The following is a 20,528-nucleotide window of genomic DNA, read 5'->3' on the forward strand; positions in this document are numbered from 1 at the left end:
GACTGATTTAACTCCTGATTGTGGCTTAGTTATAGCAATGTCAAAATAACGTTTACTGGCCTTATTCATACATCATTTTTTCATCATTTACGTTAAAGGCATCCTGAGGTGAAATTATTTCCTGATCTCTGGAAAGTTTTTCCATCATAAAAACTGCAGTGTTCTTCCATCAGCTCTTACAGACAATAGGCTTAACTTTACTCTATTCATGCCATGCTACTACCGTCATCATCATCAGATGCTGAAGGCCAATTTGCGTAGAAAGAGGAGCCTTTTTCCCCAATAACTGCATATGAGCTCAGTGTCTCTTTACACAGGTGCATATGTAACATGCAGGTTTGTAGTCAAGTCATCAAACCTCGAGGCTGAGTCGAGTCCTGAGTCCCTAGTGTTCAAGTCACAACTCTAGGGGCTCAGACATGTGCTTATAAGTCAAGTTTTCACTCAGCAGGTGAGGGTTTGCAGCTTTATAAGAAGTACAACAGTGCGATAAATCTCACAGGATCCTCATCTCTGTATCTCTCTCTTTCGCTCCTTTCTCTCACTGGTCCCCTCTCTGGAATCTGTCCACTGATCCCAGGTCAGGTGAAATAATCTCAGGGTCAGATCAGATATTGTGGATGACAGGTTGCTATTTTTAATCCATAAACAGCCACGCTGAATGTATATTTATAATGAATATTTCAGTATTGTAAATTCATCATCAGTGAGTCTTAAAAACGTTAAAATCTGTAAAAATTGTCATATGTTACAAGGACAGTATATTTTTGCCTGACCTGTTTAGATTACCTGCAGGTAAATTCTCTTTCTAAAGTAGCTAATTAACCCTATTGTGTGCAAACATGCAGCACTCATAAAATGGTATCTGCATCTAAAATTGGATCATTTCTGTTTATAAACATTACAGCAGCCTTTATATCAGTCTTTGGTTGTATAGATGTTGCTAAAAAATTGCCCAGCCCACAGGACATCTCATTGAAGCAATACCCCCAACCCAAAGTGAGCTTGACACCCTTGTTTTGCTGCAGTACAGTACGATTCAGATGAAAAACATACTGAAAATAGAGCCTGTTGTATTTTTTTCTATATAACATAATAAAAACCCATATAATACAGCTGATGTGATGCAGAAATACAAATTAACTGCATTAGCTTCTTAATGGGACTCTGGACCGGATACAGTTACTAAAATATTGTACCTGAAAACATGAAACCCAAAGAACAGGAGAGAACATGAACTTCAGAAAATGATGAAGAAAAGCCACTAGTTCATGCATAATAATCATTTAAGTACAGAGAGTCTTTATTCTCATATCTCTTTGGAGGAGATGTCAGATTTACGTTTGTCTGAGCAGCTGATGTAGATTTTCTGTGATTCAAAGGTAGGCTGGCTGCATGTTAGTTTAATTTCTTGTAGATTACTGTGGGAGTACCGACAGAGAAGAGCCACAAGTCTAAGCTACCTATCAACCTATTCACTCCTCTCTCTGTCACCCAGGCTTGCCTGGTCATCCTGCTCTCTCTCCTCTGGTTGTTTTCAAAGACAGCAGGTTAGACACACGTGAACACACATGCAGGTGAACGCACAGAGAGTGCTGCGTGAACACTGATCAGTTATGAGGGGTTTCTCATACAAAAACAACAAATATTACAGAATAAAACAGTCTTCAGCAAAAAAGGTTCGAGTCTGCCTCTACATCCTCGAGTCCTGATGCAGTAAAGGCTCAAGTCCGAGTCAAAGTCCTAGTCATCAGCCCTCGAGTCCAAGTCGAGTCACGAGTCCTCCAAATCAGGACTCGAGTTGCACTAGAGTCTGAGTCCACACACACTTTTTTGTCGAGCTTTAACAAAGCATCATACGGCCCACCTGGCATGTGATGCTGGCTACATGGAGACAGAGCCACCTTCAGACATGTTTACACAGCACAGGTGACTACAACTGACAAAATAGCAAATAAACCATGGTTTCTCAGTGAAGGATTCCTACAACAATGTGTGACAATGTGTTTTGATTATTTTGTTTGTTTTGGTTAACTACTGTATGATGAGATTGGTATGAACAGGTTTAGATTATACTGCACTGATGGGCACTGTATAAAATCCTCTAATGGCCCATTTAAACCAAACTCAAACATTTTCTCTAAGCATTTTACATCTGCCAGCCTTCCTTCAAAGAAGACACGTGAATGTTAATTCAGCTTTTACAGTACTGTGTTGTACAGTATGTTTACTTAAATGTTATGTCTCCCAGTTGTCTGGTTTCTCTACTCTTCTTTAGTACATTGTGGTGCAGAGGAGTGAGTGGCAGACTAGAGTGGAGTAGAGAGCCTTTCAGTGGACCTTCTTTATGACCGCATGGTGCATTAAGTATTAATGTCTTTTACTCTTACATATTTACGATATAGAAGAGTGAGAGACATGATTGTTGGCAAGGAAGAAAGGACTCCTACCACTGCAAGCTCTATTCCTGCTGATGTGGTCATCTCTCTGTTGGTCTGTGGCCTCACTGAATAATTGAGTACAGTGAAATATATCGCTACCTCAGGCTGCCCTGAGTCCTGGAAAAGATGTTTAACATCTCTGCTGAGACTTCCAACTTTACTCTGACTACAACTACACAAACAAGGCTAGAAATAAGATTACACTAGAATAGAGTGGGAGAGTGTTAAATCATGATCAGGTTGCTGTATGTGCAAAATTAAGTATTTCTATTTGCGATAATGATGAAAAAGATGATTTCATTTGCAAAAACCTAATTTTTACTAAAAAGCCCAGTAACATAATTTCTAGGTGCTACTGGAGTTGTGGAAGCACGAGTGCAAACGTGTGATAGCTGACCGATTCACCATGCCTGAAGACGTGGAGTGGTTCGATCAGGCCTTGGCAAAGCTAGTCAACGAGGAACTCGGAGTAAAATACAAGAATCTTGTTGATGTTGGACAAGATAGATACTTTGTTGACTTTCTACGAGACGCCCCTGAAGCTACAGGTACAGCGCTGGAGCAATTCAGCACTGCTGCTGTGTTTTTTTATTTTATAAATAACAGCGGCCTAAATCTGCACTGTAATGACTTAAATGTCAAACATTGTTTCTTCACAGGAGAAGAGCCTGAAGATTCAGACTTTGATTTGCCAAAAGTGTACGAGCCTACAGAGTCATTTGAGAGTTTGAAGGAGCGTCTGAACATGTTTCTGAGCCACTACAATGAGAGCATCAGGGGGATGGGCATGGACATGGTCTTCTTTCAGGACGCCATGATCCATCTTGTTAAGGTACAAGGTGCTTTTTAATCAATCATTCAGATTAGAATAATTAAAAGAAGTATATTGTCATGTTAGCAGAGATAGTTTGCTGTTGAGGAAAAGAATCAAAGTTTAATGTTTTCAAATTTAAGATAGTAGACATGCAAGAAATCTAAATGTTAAATGTTTAAACTTCTGAAAGTTCAACATTGGCATTTAATTGAAGTCTTATCTCTGTGAAATGTTAGATTCTTACGTAATTGAATGGTCAAGCTTCCTGCATTTGAAAGCTGTAAGATGTGCTCACACAGCCTTGATGTCCCTAGAAACTCTTAAAAGTTTGACTTTCATAGTACTTAACTTGTGGCACTTTAAATCCAAGCTTTCATGCTCTCATGCTCTTTCCCTCATACAAATCCCCTTTTTATTTTCTCAAATTTCTCTATTTGTCAATCCTTAGTTAATCCCAGTCTAATATATACAGTGCTTAACAAATTTATTAGACCACCACCCAAAGTAAGGTTTATGCCACAGCTGCATCATGAAGTGTTTTAATGCGGACTCTTTCATTTTCAGTGAGCTCTCCATGTTTTACCATTTTGAACAGGAATAAGGAATTTCAAACTGAATTCACCTTTTTATACCCACATTTTAAACCAGCTCACTGGACCTCTCTGAAAAGTCAGAAATGAATCAAGCATAACATTCAACCACTAAAACTTGTTTTTCTGTTCAGGAATGCAAGTAAATAACTATAATTTGACATATTAATCGAGAACTAATAATGTGCTTTACTATTTTTCAGTTTTTTTTGTAAATCAGTAAATTTGAAAATTCATGGATAACAACAATAATAATATTTTAGCATTAAAAATATAATTTCAGTTAAAGAGCTTCTACATATTGGTGTATTAACCATTGCAGAAACATAAAAATGATTTTGGTAATTACCAATGCTGTTAATTTAGAGCAACTGTGGCATAAACCTTACTGTGGGCGGTGGTCTAATAAATTTGTTAAGCACTGTATGTTTGTCTTTTTTGTTGTAGGTTTCAAGGATAATTCGGACACCTGGAGGAAATGCACTGTTGGTTGGTGTTGGGGGGTCAGGTAAACAGAGCCTGACCAGACTGGCATCATTCATAGCTGGATACAAGATCTTCCAGATAACTCTGACACGGTAATGCTTCCATTTAAGAGACAAAAATCACACTGTCAGAAAGACACATTCAACAGTTATTTCTTATGCTCGATGCTAATTAAAAGATGATAAAGAAGCACCTTGTTTCTCATTGTATGAATTAATATGACTGTGTATAAGCAGATTCTTTTCTAATTATGGTCATTCAAGGCGTACAGTATGCATTTACTAAGACTGTCCTCATTTAGTGAAGGCTGTAACAAAAGATGATGGACAGGTTCTTTGTTTCTCTCTGACATCAACATGAAAACAACCCCACACAGATGTTCTGTGAACATTAAATCTTTTGATTTTCAGATGTAAGAAACAATTCAGCTGTTTTGGAGGATTTAAGTTTTTATGTAAATCAGCCACCAAAATATGTTCTACTGCATTTGAAAAAGGAGCACTGTAGAATAATACCAGTTAAGGTTTTTTGTCTTCTGTCTGTAACATAATTATTTTTTAGTCCAATACAGACTGGTTAATACAGATTTGAAAATATTTTGGGGACCTTTATGCCTTTTCTGTGTAGTAGGACAGTAAATAGAGAAAGAAACAGAGACGAGAGAATAGAGAAAGACTGAGTTAAGTGAGCGGTTGTGGTCAAACCTACAGTATGTTGCTCTTTCTGAGGACTATTTCTACTATGTACATACGATGTGCAACATGACTGCGAGGCTATTCAGCAACATAAAACAGATCAGTATTGTTATTTAAAATTCTGCACACAATAACTTGTGTGCAGAATTTTTTCAAGCTTGACTCATTTTTTTCATGTTACTAATTATTAAATAATTCTATGCCAGACTTGTTTTATGTCTCCAGAGTCCGTATGTTTTAAGGATGACTGTACAAACCTATATCTGTATGTCTGCCTGTCCAGGTCATTTTTGTGAATTTGATATTTCAATACTGTTTAGGAATTTACTCAAATTTGGCTACTGTGTTTTTTTAAGATGTCATATATATCTCAGAATGAAAATACACACTAAAAGTTCAAAATAAAATCAGATTAAATTTCCGTTTAGGGTAATGTTAAGGGTTAGGATACCAAAAGTTAAAAGCCTGACCAGCAAAACCTGATTACAAAACATCTAATAAAGCCAAATACTCAGTCTGCTTACAGTAAAAAAAAGCTACTCCTCTCCATGAAAACATTATCAACGCAGCAAGCAAAGCTTAGCTGTGTAAGCTTTATAGATAACAGAGTGGAAAAGCTTACATAGCTTAAGCTAAGCTTGTAAAGCAGCTACATAAGCTACATATCTTCATTATATACGTAGCAAAGTAAGAATTATCTATGTAAGCTAAATTTCTCATCGCTAAAGCTGACTAAGCTTCAGATAACAGAGATTCGTAGCTAATCTAGCTGAAGCTTGGCTCACAAAGCAGCTATGTCAACTACGTAGGTACGTTATCTAAGTAGTGCACAGTGAGGTTTGTCCTCAATATAATCAAAACGATTGTGGTAAAAAAAAAATTCAACTCCTTTACAATGTGAGGACATGAAGACATTAGCTAACTAGAATGGCGGACCCACGCCTAATCAGCGCCACCGAGGAACTCACGCTCCCATTGATTACTATGGTGTTCAAAATGTTGAAGTCCGAGAAAAACTGAACGGGTGCACGGATCATCACCTAAATCTAATCGATTCTTCCCTGTCACTATCCCAATATTCCCTGAAAGTTTGGTGAAGATCCGACTTTCCGTTCTTGAGTTATCTTGTACCAGTACAAACAAAGATACGGAACCCTTTACATAACCCCCTGCTGATTTCATCGGCATGGGTAATGAGACACGTTTGGTTTTTTGAACCAGGCTGTAAACCACTTTATTTCTTGTGTATAAAACAGCTTTTTAACATGTGTTCAGATCGGATTTCCGGTGTTCCTGCAGCCAGTTTCAAGTGGACACTCGCCACATTGCAATTTTTTGCACCTCCACATTAGCTTCATTTTTCAGGACCGGAGGTAGCCATTTGATGTTTACCTTCCATGCATACAGGAAACAATGAAGGACAAACAGTGCAGATGCTTCCTTTTGTTTTCTTTCTCTGTTTTTGAAGCCACGGAAGAGAAAGAAAATTGGGTATTTTCCTTTCAGTAATGGATTACCTTTATGAAAATGTAACTAATAACGGGATTACTTGAAATGTAAAAGAAACGCGTTTGAGTGGGCCATCGTTTGTATTTCAGTCGCTCTCCCAACTTGTCAAATGTCTCTCTCAGTCTCAGTTGCATTTGTTGCTGTCATAGTCCCTGCTTTTTTCCCTAACAGATTCTATTTATCAGTATGTATGAGCCATGTGTTTCTTCTCTCCATTTCACAGCCCTCTCTAGGGAAAAGATACATCTTCAGTTTTATTATCTGCTAATGCTTTATTTTCTTTTTATTTTCATAGAAACAGACGTCAAGGACACTATGCCTTTTTGTTATGTAAAATTTGACATTCTCTGCAGTCGATTTTTTTTAATGACCCTTCAAACCGACAGATTAAGAGAGAACCAAAAAGTTTCAAAGTTAACTTTTGCATTCAATTTCTAACTGCTAATAAGCAATTAATTCCACCAATTTATCTTCACCTTTCTTTGTTTTGCTTGTTTTTGGTTTGGTTTCTCTAGGATTCAGTCAATTTTACGCACAAAAACAACTCACCAAAAACTAATAAAAGCGCATTTAAAAACAAAGAACAAGGACACTATTTTTTAAATGTCGTCAAAGCCTGAAATCAGTTTGTTTTTACTTCTTTTTACCATTACCATCAGCTGCATTTAGAAATTCAGATCAAACATTTAAATGTATGTCTAGACTTAAGTCATGAAGATATGTAATTATTTTATGGGTTCTGTTCTTTGGCAGCACGTACAACACAGCCAACCTGATGGATGACCTGAAGGGTTTGTACAGAACAGCTGGCCAACAAGGAAAAGGCATCAGCTTCATCTTTACTGACAACGAAATCAAAGACGAGCCCTTCCTTGAATACATGAATAACGTCCTGTCATCTGGAGAGGTGAGATTTCTGTTCTTGTGCAAAGATGTTGAAGCACTGGAAAAAGTGAAAAAAAGCTTAAAAACTCGATGATATAACATGCTGACCTTGCAAAGCAGATGGATTCGCCCGTTTCCTTATGGTTTTTTTTTTGTTGTTTTTTTTTTACTGGCGAATCCATCTTGCAAAGCTCCCATCTGAACTGTTTGGGCCCAGTTAGAAAGTGACAGGACCAGTCAGCGACGAGGGGCAGTACTTTCAGGTGTGGCGTAGTCGTGGCATAAGCAAGCAGCAACAAGAGGTCGGTGCAATTAGTGTTGCTGCTAAAGCGCCAGTGTTATCAGAACTTGATGACATTTCTTCGTTAAAATTAGAACAAAGAACAGCAGTGAGTTGTTTTCTTTTCAAAAACAACAGAAGCCATGTACTGACATGTCTATAGTCGCCATGGTTTGCTTTAGTCCTCAAGTGGCTTCGCACACGTACCTCGGTTGTGGCTATGTCACATGTTTTGTTGCTCTGATTGGCCGTAAAGATGTGACAGAACGTTCATTGAATTACACTCCAAGTTTTTTTCAAAGGCTCTCTCCTTTCCCAGTGTTAGTTAGTTAGTATTAGTATTGAAGGTTTTCCAGATGGATGTGTGAAACACATGTGTGAAACACATCCATCTGACGTATCAGGTTAATAACATGCCAGTTCATTAAAAAGGGGGTATTATACTTTTCCAATTTTTAAAACATAAATATAAAGTCACAATGTTGGGTGTCCATACTTGACGTATGCAAATTTTCAAACCGCAAGATAAACGTATGCGGCAGTAATCTTGGAATTAACGCGTAAACTGATGAAAACGGTTTGTTGAAAATCTCTTTGAGATTCTCCCAAGACGAGATTTCAATGGAGCAAACTGATGAGGTCATCGCAATAGGATCTCCTGACTGGTTTGTGGTTTGTCTGTGCTGCTGGCAAAGTGGAACAGACCGCCCCCACAAAGCCTTTTAGCCATTTAGCCATTTAGCAACACAGTAATTAAACACTTACCAAACAGATACTTCCTGCTCTATCCTTTGCTGCTGTTGGTTTTCTTCCCCCTCTCTCTCCAAACTATCAGGGTTAGACTCCAGGTCTAACACGTACAGACATATATCAAAATTCGCCATATTTTACTCAGTCAGACCGGTTCATTCAAAGTTTTCAACTACTAGCATAACAATATTAGCCACATTGGAGGGGACGGGCACAAAACATTGAGTCCTGCTGCTGGTCAGCCTCCAGAAAAATTGGCCAATCGGAGGAAAGCAGGTCTGTGGGGGGGGGGGTTAAAGAGACTGCAGCGAAAACAAAGCATTTCAGACGGAGGTTAAAATAAAGGTTTTTTTAGGATGCCAGTGTGAGAAACAAGAGTTTTTTTTGAGCTGTAAACCATGTAATGCTACTATGAGGGTATCAGAGAGATGGTGTAAAGCCTTGAAAAAAGGCATAATACTCCCACTTTAAGCTGCTGAATTTTGTGCTGGCAGGTAAGAAAAAGATTTAAAAATTAAATTTAAAAGCTTTCTCGGGAAGACAGTGACCAAAGTTATCTGCAGTATGCAGGAGACGGTTCAGTTTAGTGGATATTTCAATAATCTACTAGCTTAACATACTACATAGAGTTCTTAACATACCCGTGGCATGGTATTTATTTCACATCCAACTGAGGGGGATTAGACTAACATCCAGTCAGAGCAACATAAAATGGGATGTTGTAGAGGTGTGTTGCTGTTCCCCGGACTAAACTATGTAACCCAAGCTTGATAGGCAGGTTATGTCAACACTTGTTTCTTTACTATCCGTGGAGCCAGTTAGTAAATTAAACTCTTGTTAAGGCCGGTTAGGAGAAGAGCAAAAACATCTGCTCAGCCAAGAAAAGCTTTCAGTGCAGTTCTTTGCTCTTTTTGAACTAAAGAAATGTTGCCCAGTTCTGGTAAAACTGCCACTATAGCTGTATTCATGCAAATGTATTTACCCATCACCGTATTTCAGAGTTAGCAATACAACCAAACCCCATCAACAGCAACTGCATCTTTTCCTAAAATGACATTGATTGGTCTGATCATATTCTGACTGGGAACAAGCATAGGTTATCAGCTTGAAGCTCTGCAAGATCTGATGACAGACCAATCTATGTTTTTCAAGTTTAGCCATATATGTGTTTATAAGTTAATGCTTGACCTAGTTTCTAGATTTAACTGTCTGACACTGATGTCGTATAAGGCAAGAAGAGGCACAGGTTATTTAAAGTTACATAACCTTTGAACCATAATACCGTTATGCTGTTATAATGATGCTATCCGTGCCTTTGTAGCCCTTACAGAAGTTTTTCTTGCAAACCTGGAAATTGGGTTACTTTCCGGGGTCTTTAAAGATTAAATCCACACCAGTAACTACTGTTGAATGTATTTTTTTTATCCATTCTAATCCATTTTCATCGTTTCTGCTGCTAGCTTAGCATTAGCCACCATATTTTTTTCCCACAGTGGATATCAAATGGGCTGTGACAACAAATAGCTGGTTGTTCCATCATCGCATCAGGCTTTGCCAAATAATCTGTGTCTACACACTTAGAACCTGGAGGAGATGGCCTTTATTGCTCGTAATGGAGAGAAAGATAGACAGAGAGCCTGTGATGTGGCAATCTGTGTCTCTGCTGATAGGAACTGCCTTGAATAATGGCTCATAAACGGGACATTTAAAAAGCGCGGGGATTTTTTGTATATGAATATTTTGAGGCTTTTTGTCACAGAATGATTATTGTTCACTTTTATTTTGTCTTTTAAGTCCCTTAATTTCTTCTAATATTGCGGTGACATTGCTGTAGCATACATACTCTAAATGCTCAGGTTGTCCTGAAAAAAAGGATGTTTAAAGCTTGACTGTGCATCACAGGGTTGATGTTTTACAAGCTTTTTCAAGACAATAGGTCCAGGTGAGACAAAATGGTAAAAAATAGCTTAGGGTGCTGAGGGTTAATATCTCTTTGACTTGGTATAATAGTAATACTACTTCTACTAATACTAATACCAATATTACTACCACTCTTACTACTAACAAAAACAACAGAACAATCAGTCAGGAAGATTTTGGTCAAAGCTCAATAAAATACAATATAGATTAAAAAAAAGGTTAAAACCAAGTTAAAACCTGTTAGATCCTGTTGAAAAATCCATAAGATAAGATAAATTGGGTTAAAACTCAAACGCAGAAAAATAACACTTATAAAAATGTATTTTAAAGAGAGACTTAAGGGGGGATAGGGAACTTGCCAGTCTGATCTCCATAGACAGACTGTTCCAGGGAGTGAGGGCCCTGACTTTGACGGACAGGGTTTCCTTGGTCCTCAGCCTGGATGGTGGAACAGTTAGCAGACCCTTGGCTGAGGACCTCATAGTTCAGCAAGGTTCATAAGGGAAAAGAGGAGATCAGCGATATACATGGGGGCAAGACCAGAAAGTGCTTTAAAAGTTATCGTTAAAATTATAAAGAGGATGTCCTTGGTCCTTGAACCTGTTCAGTAAAGTTAGACTAATGACGGCTGAATAACCCTTACCATTTTCACTCTGAAAGACTTATTAGGCTCACCTGACTCGCAAGATGGATTTGTTTCACACATCCATCTGGTAAACCTCTCATAGACAGCGTTTGGGAAAGGGTAGAGCCTTTGAAAAAAACTTGGAGGGAGATTGGGTGAACGTTCTGTCTGTCACATCTTTAGTGGCCAATCAGAGCAACGAAACACATGGCGTAGCCACTACCGAGGTGCACCCTTATCGAGGAGCTTTGCAAGATGGATTCGCCAGTGAGAAACATGGAAACGGGCGTATCCATCTGCTTTGCAAGGTTATTATTAGGCAACGGTCTGAGCAGATTTTCAGACTCTCTCCCCTCACATCCGTTTCCACACTTCCCCCACCCCTTCTGTCCTGTTTCACTATTTATGTGAGACAATGACTTTGTCCAAAATAACACGGCCATTCCTTGCTTCCTATTCCCTATATAGTGAGTTGCCTGTAATTGGTTGTATAATGCCCAAACACGATTTTGGTCACTACTCCAGCCCCGGACAATGATGTTATCCTTGTCACACAATTAAAACATGTAGCAACAACGCTCACAGATATCATGACATCATCTGGGGATTGAAAATAACAATAGAATTTCACTAAAATTTTAACCTTGCTAAGCACATAGATTCACCAGAATCTATGTCTGTCATCAGGCAAATCGATCTCCTGTCTGCACTGTTTGTCAGCATCGTTTGAGGAGCATGAGGGGGAAGCTAAGGGTGAGGTTAAATTGTACTGGAAGCTGTTAGTAATGGCTGCCACCAGCATTACAATTAGTTTGAATGTAGCTTTAGTATAGAGGCAGTTTTATCACCACTATACCATTTTTTTCATGAAATATAGAGCAAAGAACAGCATTTAAAGCTTTTCATGAGGGGTAAGGTGTTTTCGCTCTACTGCCGAGCTGCTTCTGCATGAGTTTGCAAGAGTTACAGAAGAGGTGAAGGGTTGTCATTAGGTCTGGGCAACTTATCAAAATTTAGATTAAATCACTGCTATTATCAAATTGCAGAGTTTTTTTCTGTAACATTATGTAAAAGTTCCTACTTTCATTGTTTTTTTGTGTTTGTCATTACTAATGAGAAAAACATGTATTAGTCATTTCCTTCAATACAACAATTCGTGTTGAATTAGCAATACGAGTAAGAATGATCTTAGCTAGATATTTTCTCAAAATTAATCAGCCTTAGTTTAATCTACCAAGTATTGTGTTTGTTTTACTATAAAATGATTTATTGATTGTTGGTTTCAGAACTACATAAATTGAGGAACTTCACAATCACAATATTTGGAGAAATTTGCAATTACATTATTTTCCCAAATCATTCAGCCCTAGTTGTTACAGTGTGAACCAGTATGGCTGCTACTGGATTAGCTCCTGTGTTGCCATGGTAGCTGTTTTATCAGAATTGTGCCACATTTCTTTATTAAAACAAGCGCACAGAGCCACACTGAAAGCTTTACATGACAAAAGATGTTTGAGTTCTTTTCTGGACCTGCTTCAGCATGGGTTTCCAATTGTTTCAGGTTACGTTGTACTGCAGCCACAATAGCTGCTACCACTGAAGCAATTCGCTCTGACATAGCTGTAGAAAAACAGCAGATTTATCAGAACTGTGCCACACTTCTTTATTAAAATAAGGGCAAAAAGCCACACTCTAATCTTCTCATGCTGCAGAAGACATTTTTGCTCTTCTCCAGGCTGACCTGAGCATAAGTTTTCTCCACACCATGTTCCACTCTTCATGTACTACAGGAACATTTGTACTGAAGCTGAGCATGTGTATGTCATTTTGTCCTGTTGCTCTGATTGATCTGTAATGAATATGACAGACAGAAAGTTTGTCCAATCACTTACTGAAAATTTTAGGAAAAGTCCTGCCCTTCCACAATGCTTTCCATGGAAGTTTTCCCAGATGAATGTGAAATATATAAATGCAGTGGATATAGTCTATCTGGCATGTCAGGTAACTGTAATTCACAATATATGATACATTTTCAAATGTATCCCCAATATGTTTACCCTTATTTGTGCATGACACTTACGGTCTTATGTTTGTAATCATCATAAAGAGAAATTTAGAAAAAAAAAAGTTATTCCTTTGAACCTATTTTAAAAACAGATTATAGATTTCAGCTTTAAAAAATCCTCAAATATGAACTTCTCTTTGTTTCTGTGTTCTATATTTATGATTACTGTGCTTTTCACATCCGTCTGTCATGTACATATGAGAGAAGTCAAGCGTCATGTTCTGCTTGTTTAAGCTTTGAGCCTTTAATACATGATGGTAAATGTTGCGACTATTGGTTCTTTACAACTTTTCATGATGCATTGTGGGATACAGTGAGTGCACTGTACAGGGTGAATGAGTTGAGCCTATGAGTGTCAATGGAAGAGAGCAATAGACAGCAGACATCTGAAAACAAGATTCTGTGCTCAAACTTCCAATGGTGTGATATTTTTAAATTTTGTTGAAATAACTGTACCGTATTGGCCAAATAGAGACTTGTGCTAAGCACAGTTGGAGCCTTTTCTTTGCCATGATCATGCAAAATAACACATTATTACTGTGGAATGGTGTTTCCAATTCTAATTTCTCAGTCCAGCTGAACTCACATAAAGGTCCCAATAAATATAGATGTATTTGTTATCCATTCTGGCATTTCATTGTATTTTACAACATGGAGTGGATGAAAAACAACTCCAAATCCTTAATGACAATAAAAAAGTAACAATTGAAATAGATCTTGGAAGACGCACATTCTGTTGTCTCTTCTATCTTTCTGTTGTTGTGTTTCTCTGGTTCATTATACTTTAATGAAAGCACTGACACATCTATGTTTTGCAGCAGTTTGAGAGTAAACACAAACCCTTCATAATAAGGAAAACCCACAGTGAATACACAAGGCTGCTGCACTGACACTTGCCTTGAAACCACCAAGTATGTACATCACAGAAACTTCAGTTAGTCTTTTGTTGTGCTGCTTAAACCAGCAGCTGGCATTCATCCTTCAAGTAAATAAACATTTCACGATAATAAAACTAAAGCAGCAAGAGCAGATCCAGAGAAGTGAGAACCACGTAGTCTCTATCTGCTGGCTAATAAGCAGTTCAGTTTATCTCCATTCAATCAAAGTAAAAAGCAAATTGAATTTTCTCTGTCAATATGATTGCAGTTCACAATTATTTTCCAATCATTTAGCAGTTAATGAATTGAGGCTGTAACTGTCAGAAGAAACCGATTTGAGGCATAATGGCTTTTCTCTGTATTACACTTCCACAGAAGCATTTACAGCATGGAGCCTCAAGGTCAAACGTGGATGTGTGCACTTATCTCTGCTGCACTCCTACAAACTATGCATCATACCTGATCCTGTTCCCTTATGGTGTGAAGTATTTCTAATACCAGCTTCTCTTTACGATGCGTCTTTACTCTCCTCTTCCTCCCCTTTCACTCTGACGTCTATTTTTTTTTCTTCTACCACTCATCCTTTTCTTGTCCAGTCACTGTTTAGTTTCTCTCTGCTTATTTCCTCCCTTTTTCCTATTGAACTATCTTCTCTATTTGTTACCCTCCTCCTCATTATTGTCCTCTTTGTCTTCTTCACTTCCTCTCACCCTTTGTCAAGTTTCCTTTTTCCACTAGTCATTCATTTGCCCCATGACTCTTTTACACCTCTTCAGACGAGTCTTTCTCCTGTATCTTTTCTGATTTTCTCTCCAGCACTGATTTTCTTCATCTTGATTGCTTTGACCTTTAGCTACTCTGTGTCATCCTCCTTAATGTCTAGATTCATGTTACCTCACCCATAGATGACTATGAGAGGGCACTAGCAAGGAAAAGAAGAAGAAATTAATTATAGGCAGATATTAAGGCTTTTTCTATCGACATATATATACAGGTACATTTCAAAAAATTAGAATATCATGACAAAGTTCAATATTTTTGTCACTCATTTCAGAAAGTCATACCCATATATTATATAGACTCATTACACATAGAGTGAAATATTTCAAGCCTTTATTTCTTGAAATGTTGATGATTTTGGCTTACAGATAATGAAAATCCAAAATTCAGTGTCAGAAAATTAAGTATTGTGAAAAAGTTCAATATTGGAAAATCATGATGTCACATTCTAATCAGCTAATTAACTCCAAACACCTGCAAAGGTTTCCTGAGCCTTTAAATGGTCTCTCAGTCTGGGTTTGTAGGCTACACAATCATGGGGAAGACTGCAGACTTGACAGATGTCCAGAAGACAGTCACTGACACCCTCCACAAGGAGGGTAAGCCACAAAAGGTGATTGCTAAAGAAGCTGGTTGTTCACAGAGTGTATCCAAGCATATTCATAGAAAGTTGAGTGGAAAAAAAAGTGTGGTAGGAAAAGGTGCACCAGCATAAGGGATAACCACAGCCTAGAGAGGATTGTCAAGCAAAATCTATTCAAGAGTTTGTGGGAGCTTCACAAGGAGTGGACTGAGGCTGGAACCAGTCATCAAGAGCCACTACACACAGACGAATCCTAGATATGGGCTACAAATGTCGCATTCCTTGTGTCATGCCACTCCTGAACCAGAGACGTCAGAAGCGTCTTACCTGGGCTGTGGAGAAGAAGAACTGGACTGTTGCTCAGTGGTCCAAAGTCCTCTTTTCAGATGAAAGTACATTTTGCATGTTGTTTGGAAATCAAGGTCCCAGAATCTGGAGGAAGAGTGGAGAGGCACAGGATCCACGTTGCTTGGAGTCTATGGGGTATCGTCAAGAGGAAGATGAGAGACACCAGACACAACAATGCAGATGACCTGAAGGCCACTATCAAAGCAACCTGGGCTTCGATTGCACCTGAGCAGTGCCACTGGCTAATCGCCTCCATGCCACGCCACATTGATGCAGTATTTCATGCAAAAGGAGGCCCAACCAAGTATTGATGCATAGAAATGAACATACTTTTCAGAAGTCTGAGATTTATGTTTAAAACAATCCTTTTTTATTGATCTTATGTAATATTCTAATTTTCTGAGACACTGAATTTTGGGTTTTTATTATCTGTAAGCAATAATCATCAACATTTTTAGAAATAAAGGCTTAAAATATTTCACTCTCTGTGTAATGAGTCTATACAATACATGGGTTTGACTTTCTAAAATGAGTGATAAAAATATTGAACTTTTTCGTGATATTCTAATTTTTTGAGATGTACCTGTATATACAGTAAATATCAAGTTCATAGAGGAAAATACTTCAGCTGACATAAGTCTGTTGGTCCTGCCTAAAACTCCACAAACTTAATCATACATGACAGCCATTATTATTTACAGCTGATATATATCTTTTCATATCTGCCAATACAGGAAAGATTTTTTTACCCTAATATCTGCTGATAGTTGGAGAACCATAGTCTGCTGAGTGCAAGAACCATTCAGAAAACTCTGATTTGAGCTGATTAAAAAGCTTATTCTTCTGCTTTTCACTTCTGTCTGTTGGCTATGTTCAGTCAAGTTATTTTAAATTATTATTTAAAGGGCTTCTTTTTACTCAGATGCCAACATTTTATATCTGAAGTCCTTTAGTTAGGGAATATTGGTAAAATCTAGAATAAATTCCTTACAGAGAATTTTATCACTAATTTGTCCAAGAAAAGTGCTTAATAACACATTTTACAGGTTATGTGGGCACAAGATTTCGGTGTCTTTACTTACCACAATCATTTTTTACACAGCCTTGAAAACTTGAGTTAATGCTTTTTTAAACCCTAATGAAGTCTCCCGCCACTAGAAGCCGCTGTAGCTTCAGAAAATGGCGGCTGCCTTCTTGTCGGAGCTTCCTGCCTGACATAAGTATGAGAAGTTTCTGCCTCAATAACTGGCCACAACACAGACTTGTTTCATTGAAGGATGTCTCACTGGCAACGGCGAGCATTTCCATATCTTGCCACTGTTTTGTTGCTACACTAACAACTAATATAACCTGACTCCAGAGCTATAGAACCCCTAACCGAATACCTTGCCCTACATGATACTTGTTACCTGAATATCCCTCGGTGAATGTAAAACTCCCCCTGTCAATGGGGTTTGTGTTTGGATGACTTACTGCTCTGATACACCGTGTATGCCGTGACCAGCTCGCTCTCGGTCAGCCAACTTTGGCAGTCTCGTGCAGCCAGCCTGCTCTCGTAGTTGTCCGTCCAGTAATGATGTACGTCCATTACTCCTCAGCCTTCTCCCCCACCTCCACAGGTGTACCTCATAGAGGCTGATAAGTCAGAGCCACCACACCCCCTACTGTGTGACATCAGTAATGACCCTGCTTCTCTCCGCCTACCAACCACACCAACTGCTACAAGACACTAACACCAGACTAATTCCCTCAAACAGTATCATAACACCACTTTGACAGGAAGTATGTGCAACTCTCATATAAATCATTTGATTGCCTTCAAATTTCACATGTAGGATGGAGGTCTGCACATCTACATTATTCAAAGGTTAATTTCATTGTTTTGATGTAGCACCCCTACTGGCAACAGGAAGTGACACAAGTGGGCCATTTTTTTATTGGTAAATAATTTATCATTTATCACTTGCATCAGATCTCATATGATTAGGGTCTGCCCCTCTGTATTACTAATGGTGTATTTAAATGTTTATTACATATTTTTGCTAATGCGCCACCTACTGTAAGAAAGCAGAAGCATCTCTAACATACTGTATAATGTTTTGTTTTTTCCCCATTTTCATGTTTACGTGTTTACATGCAATCTTTTCCTCTTTCTCTTCTGACCAATCAAATAAATCCAATCTTGAGATATTACTTTTGAAGCAGTCCCTTTTTCTTCCCTTCTGTTTGTATTTTGTCTCTATCAATTTCCTGTTATTTAAGATTACTACCCTGAAATAAACAGTGTGGAAATAAACAGCCTTTATGTGCAGTTACATTTTCAATGATTTGATTTCCTCTTACTTTACCCTTTTTGGTACCTAATTTACACTTAATTTTCCCTCATTTGACATTGCCTTTACTTCTCCTTATTTACCTCTTTCCCTATTTTGTCTTCGTCGGCCCTCCATCTGCCTGCTCCCTTTTCTAATCTACCTTTGTTTTGCGGCTCTCCCAGCCTCATTATGATCACATCCCTATCTACTCTGCCTTCCACCTCTCCCCCCTTTTCTTAATAACATTTTAAGGAGCAGCTGCTTTACCGATGGTTGTAAATAGAGGTGGGGACCAGGGGAGAGATTGGATCAAGGTGTTGTTTGTGTGAAGGTGCGTGTTTTCTTTGTGTTTAGTGGAATGAGAGAGTTGTATTGCAGAAGTGTTGCAATGATGGGGAAAGTGACAGACAGTGAAAAAGAGGAGAATAAAAGGAGGGGGAAGCTATTGGTGTGAGGTTATTGTTTATATGAGAGCAACCCAGCAGATGTTACACTCACTGTTTCTAACCACGTAGCAAAATTCTGCCTCACTCGCTCTCCCTCGTCAACATTATTTGCTCTTTGTCACCTGTTAACAACAGATTTAGTGAAAAGCAATTAGAGAAAAAAAACATGAACCAACACAGTCCATGAGGTCAGACCTAGACAAAGTCAATGTGCTATTTCAGGGGGATTTTTTTTTTCACTCCCTGCAGCAGGTGAAGTAAACACAGGAAGAACAAACAGAAAATAATGTCATTTTTTTCCAAAATGAATGGGGTAACATTAGCAAACAGATATAAATATATGGAACAAATAAGTAGCCTAGTTCCGGTTTCATCACCAGTTATGTATTTTCCAGGGTTTTTGTCCTTGGCAGAAGACACAATACTAAACTGTGGGTGCTGTCACCCAGTACCCTCTGTTTTGCCGAAGTGTCTCCATTATTTCTCATCAACTTTCTGTTCAAATGATGTTGGGCTACTTCCTTGAATAAAACACTGAAAAAGGCAGAAGTTTTCTCTCTAAAGTTCCAAATGTTATCCTACTGGCCAGTGTAAGGCTACATGCTGACATCAAGTCAGGGTGTCAAACTAAACAGAAGATTCCTGAAGAATTTTGTCATGCCAGGTTTGTCAAATCACGGTTGTGCTTATGTGACACAGCGTAAGTGTTTCCCCATCCCTGACATTCATGATTGAAAAAACAGGGGACGGTGATGCTATCAGAGCAAAATCTGGCTACATTTTAGTCATCTGATTAATTCAACTGTGCCAAACCAGTTGGAAATTTTCAATACTAAATGTCAAGAAGTATAAATTAACTCCTGTTGCCAGCCAAAACTACCTTACTCCTAGTCCCTGTAAATTAGATAGACTGCTTACTCTAAACAACAAATTTGGATTTATCATACAGCTACATGCCACTTAGGTCTGTTTTCTGCATCAGCCATGATGTAATGTAGCAAAAAAAGAAAGAAATCAAACACTTACACAAATGACAGAAGTTAGTGGTAGATATTGGAAAGTTTAGAATTCAGTGAAAAAAAATGTCATCAAGTCTGTTAAATCCAAAGTATGCTTTCATTCTGCTAAATTCAAGGTGATTGTGTCTTTTTTTTTTTTTTTTGCTACACTTTTTAATCAGGACATTTTTTTCCTCTTGACAGAAATGTTTTCCACGAGCCTCAAGGACAGATTTTCTTTTTTTTTTTTTTTTTAAATCTTGGTTTAAAAGTGATTTGCATTAGAAATCCCAGTTCAGTGTTATTTAGCACTTACATCCCACCCTAAAGATAGAGATTAGATATATGGATAGGAGATGTAAAGAATTTCTGCTCTGAAAGCTCCATCTCAGATTAAGATTTACGTATAATGTTAAAAATACTTGTAGTTGTTGCTTGTTTTGTCTTGCTGGGTTGATGCTCAGTAAATCTGGAAAATAATTTGTTCTTTCTGCCAGCCATATCATTTGATGTCCATGATGCTGGGAGAACTAAAGGCTATTTCATATGACACTTTTCAGTCTGTACATTAGTTGCAAAAACATGCTTTTTTAAAATCTACCCTTACTAGACCAGAATGGTATCCGAAAATAGACAGTAGACAACTATGATGTACAAAATATATTTTACACTAATTGGCTGACTGTTTTAAATAAGTTGATTGACATCCACATCCAAATTCAGCAAAGCAAATTCAACAGCTTCTCCCAGTAGGTCTGGGTGTATTTGTATAGAATTCTGGCAGAGCTCTGCTCAGCTGTTTGGGGACCTGCTAACCAATGTATTACTTGGCTGCAATAAAACACCATGATATGGGTTGAAAACCCCCTCCAGCTGATGCAGTGGTTCATTTGTTATTTTAGAACAATTGGGGCTTTAACAGTTTTGGTCCTGGATTTTTCATGTTTGTTGTCCTCACAAATCAAGGTACTTTGGAATATTCAGTCTGTTTTAAATAAATGTTCTGTGGAAGTATTTATCAGTCAAACTTCTAGATAAACTTTCAAATGTTTGCTCTTGTTATCTTTGGTTATCTTTGGTGTTTATATGGCCTCAATGAAATGCTGCTCTTTAGCCAATG

The 20,528-nt window shown here is 38.1% G+C and overlaps 1 protein-coding gene across 1 annotated transcript in view; it reads left to right on the forward strand.

The window, feature by feature from the left end:
- The window catches only part of dnah5 (dynein, axonemal, heavy chain 5), a 172,962-nt gene that overhangs the window by 72,732 nt on the left and 79,702 nt on the right, over positions 1–20,528 (forward strand). The window contains exons 56-59 of the mRNA XM_041793296.1: positions 2,791–2,989; positions 3,101–3,273; positions 4,293–4,423; positions 7,289–7,442. Of these exons, the coding sequence (XP_041649230.1) occupies positions 2,791–2,989; positions 3,101–3,273; positions 4,293–4,423; positions 7,289–7,442 (657 nt within the window). The remainder of the gene's footprint in view (positions 1–2,790; positions 2,990–3,100; positions 3,274–4,292; positions 4,424–7,288; positions 7,443–20,528) is intronic.

Source organism: Cheilinus undulatus, linkage group 8 (assembly GCF_018320785.1).
Source record: "Cheilinus undulatus linkage group 8, ASM1832078v1, whole genome shotgun sequence".
Lineage (NCBI taxonomy): Eukaryota > Metazoa > Chordata > Actinopteri > Labriformes > Labridae > Cheilinus > Cheilinus undulatus.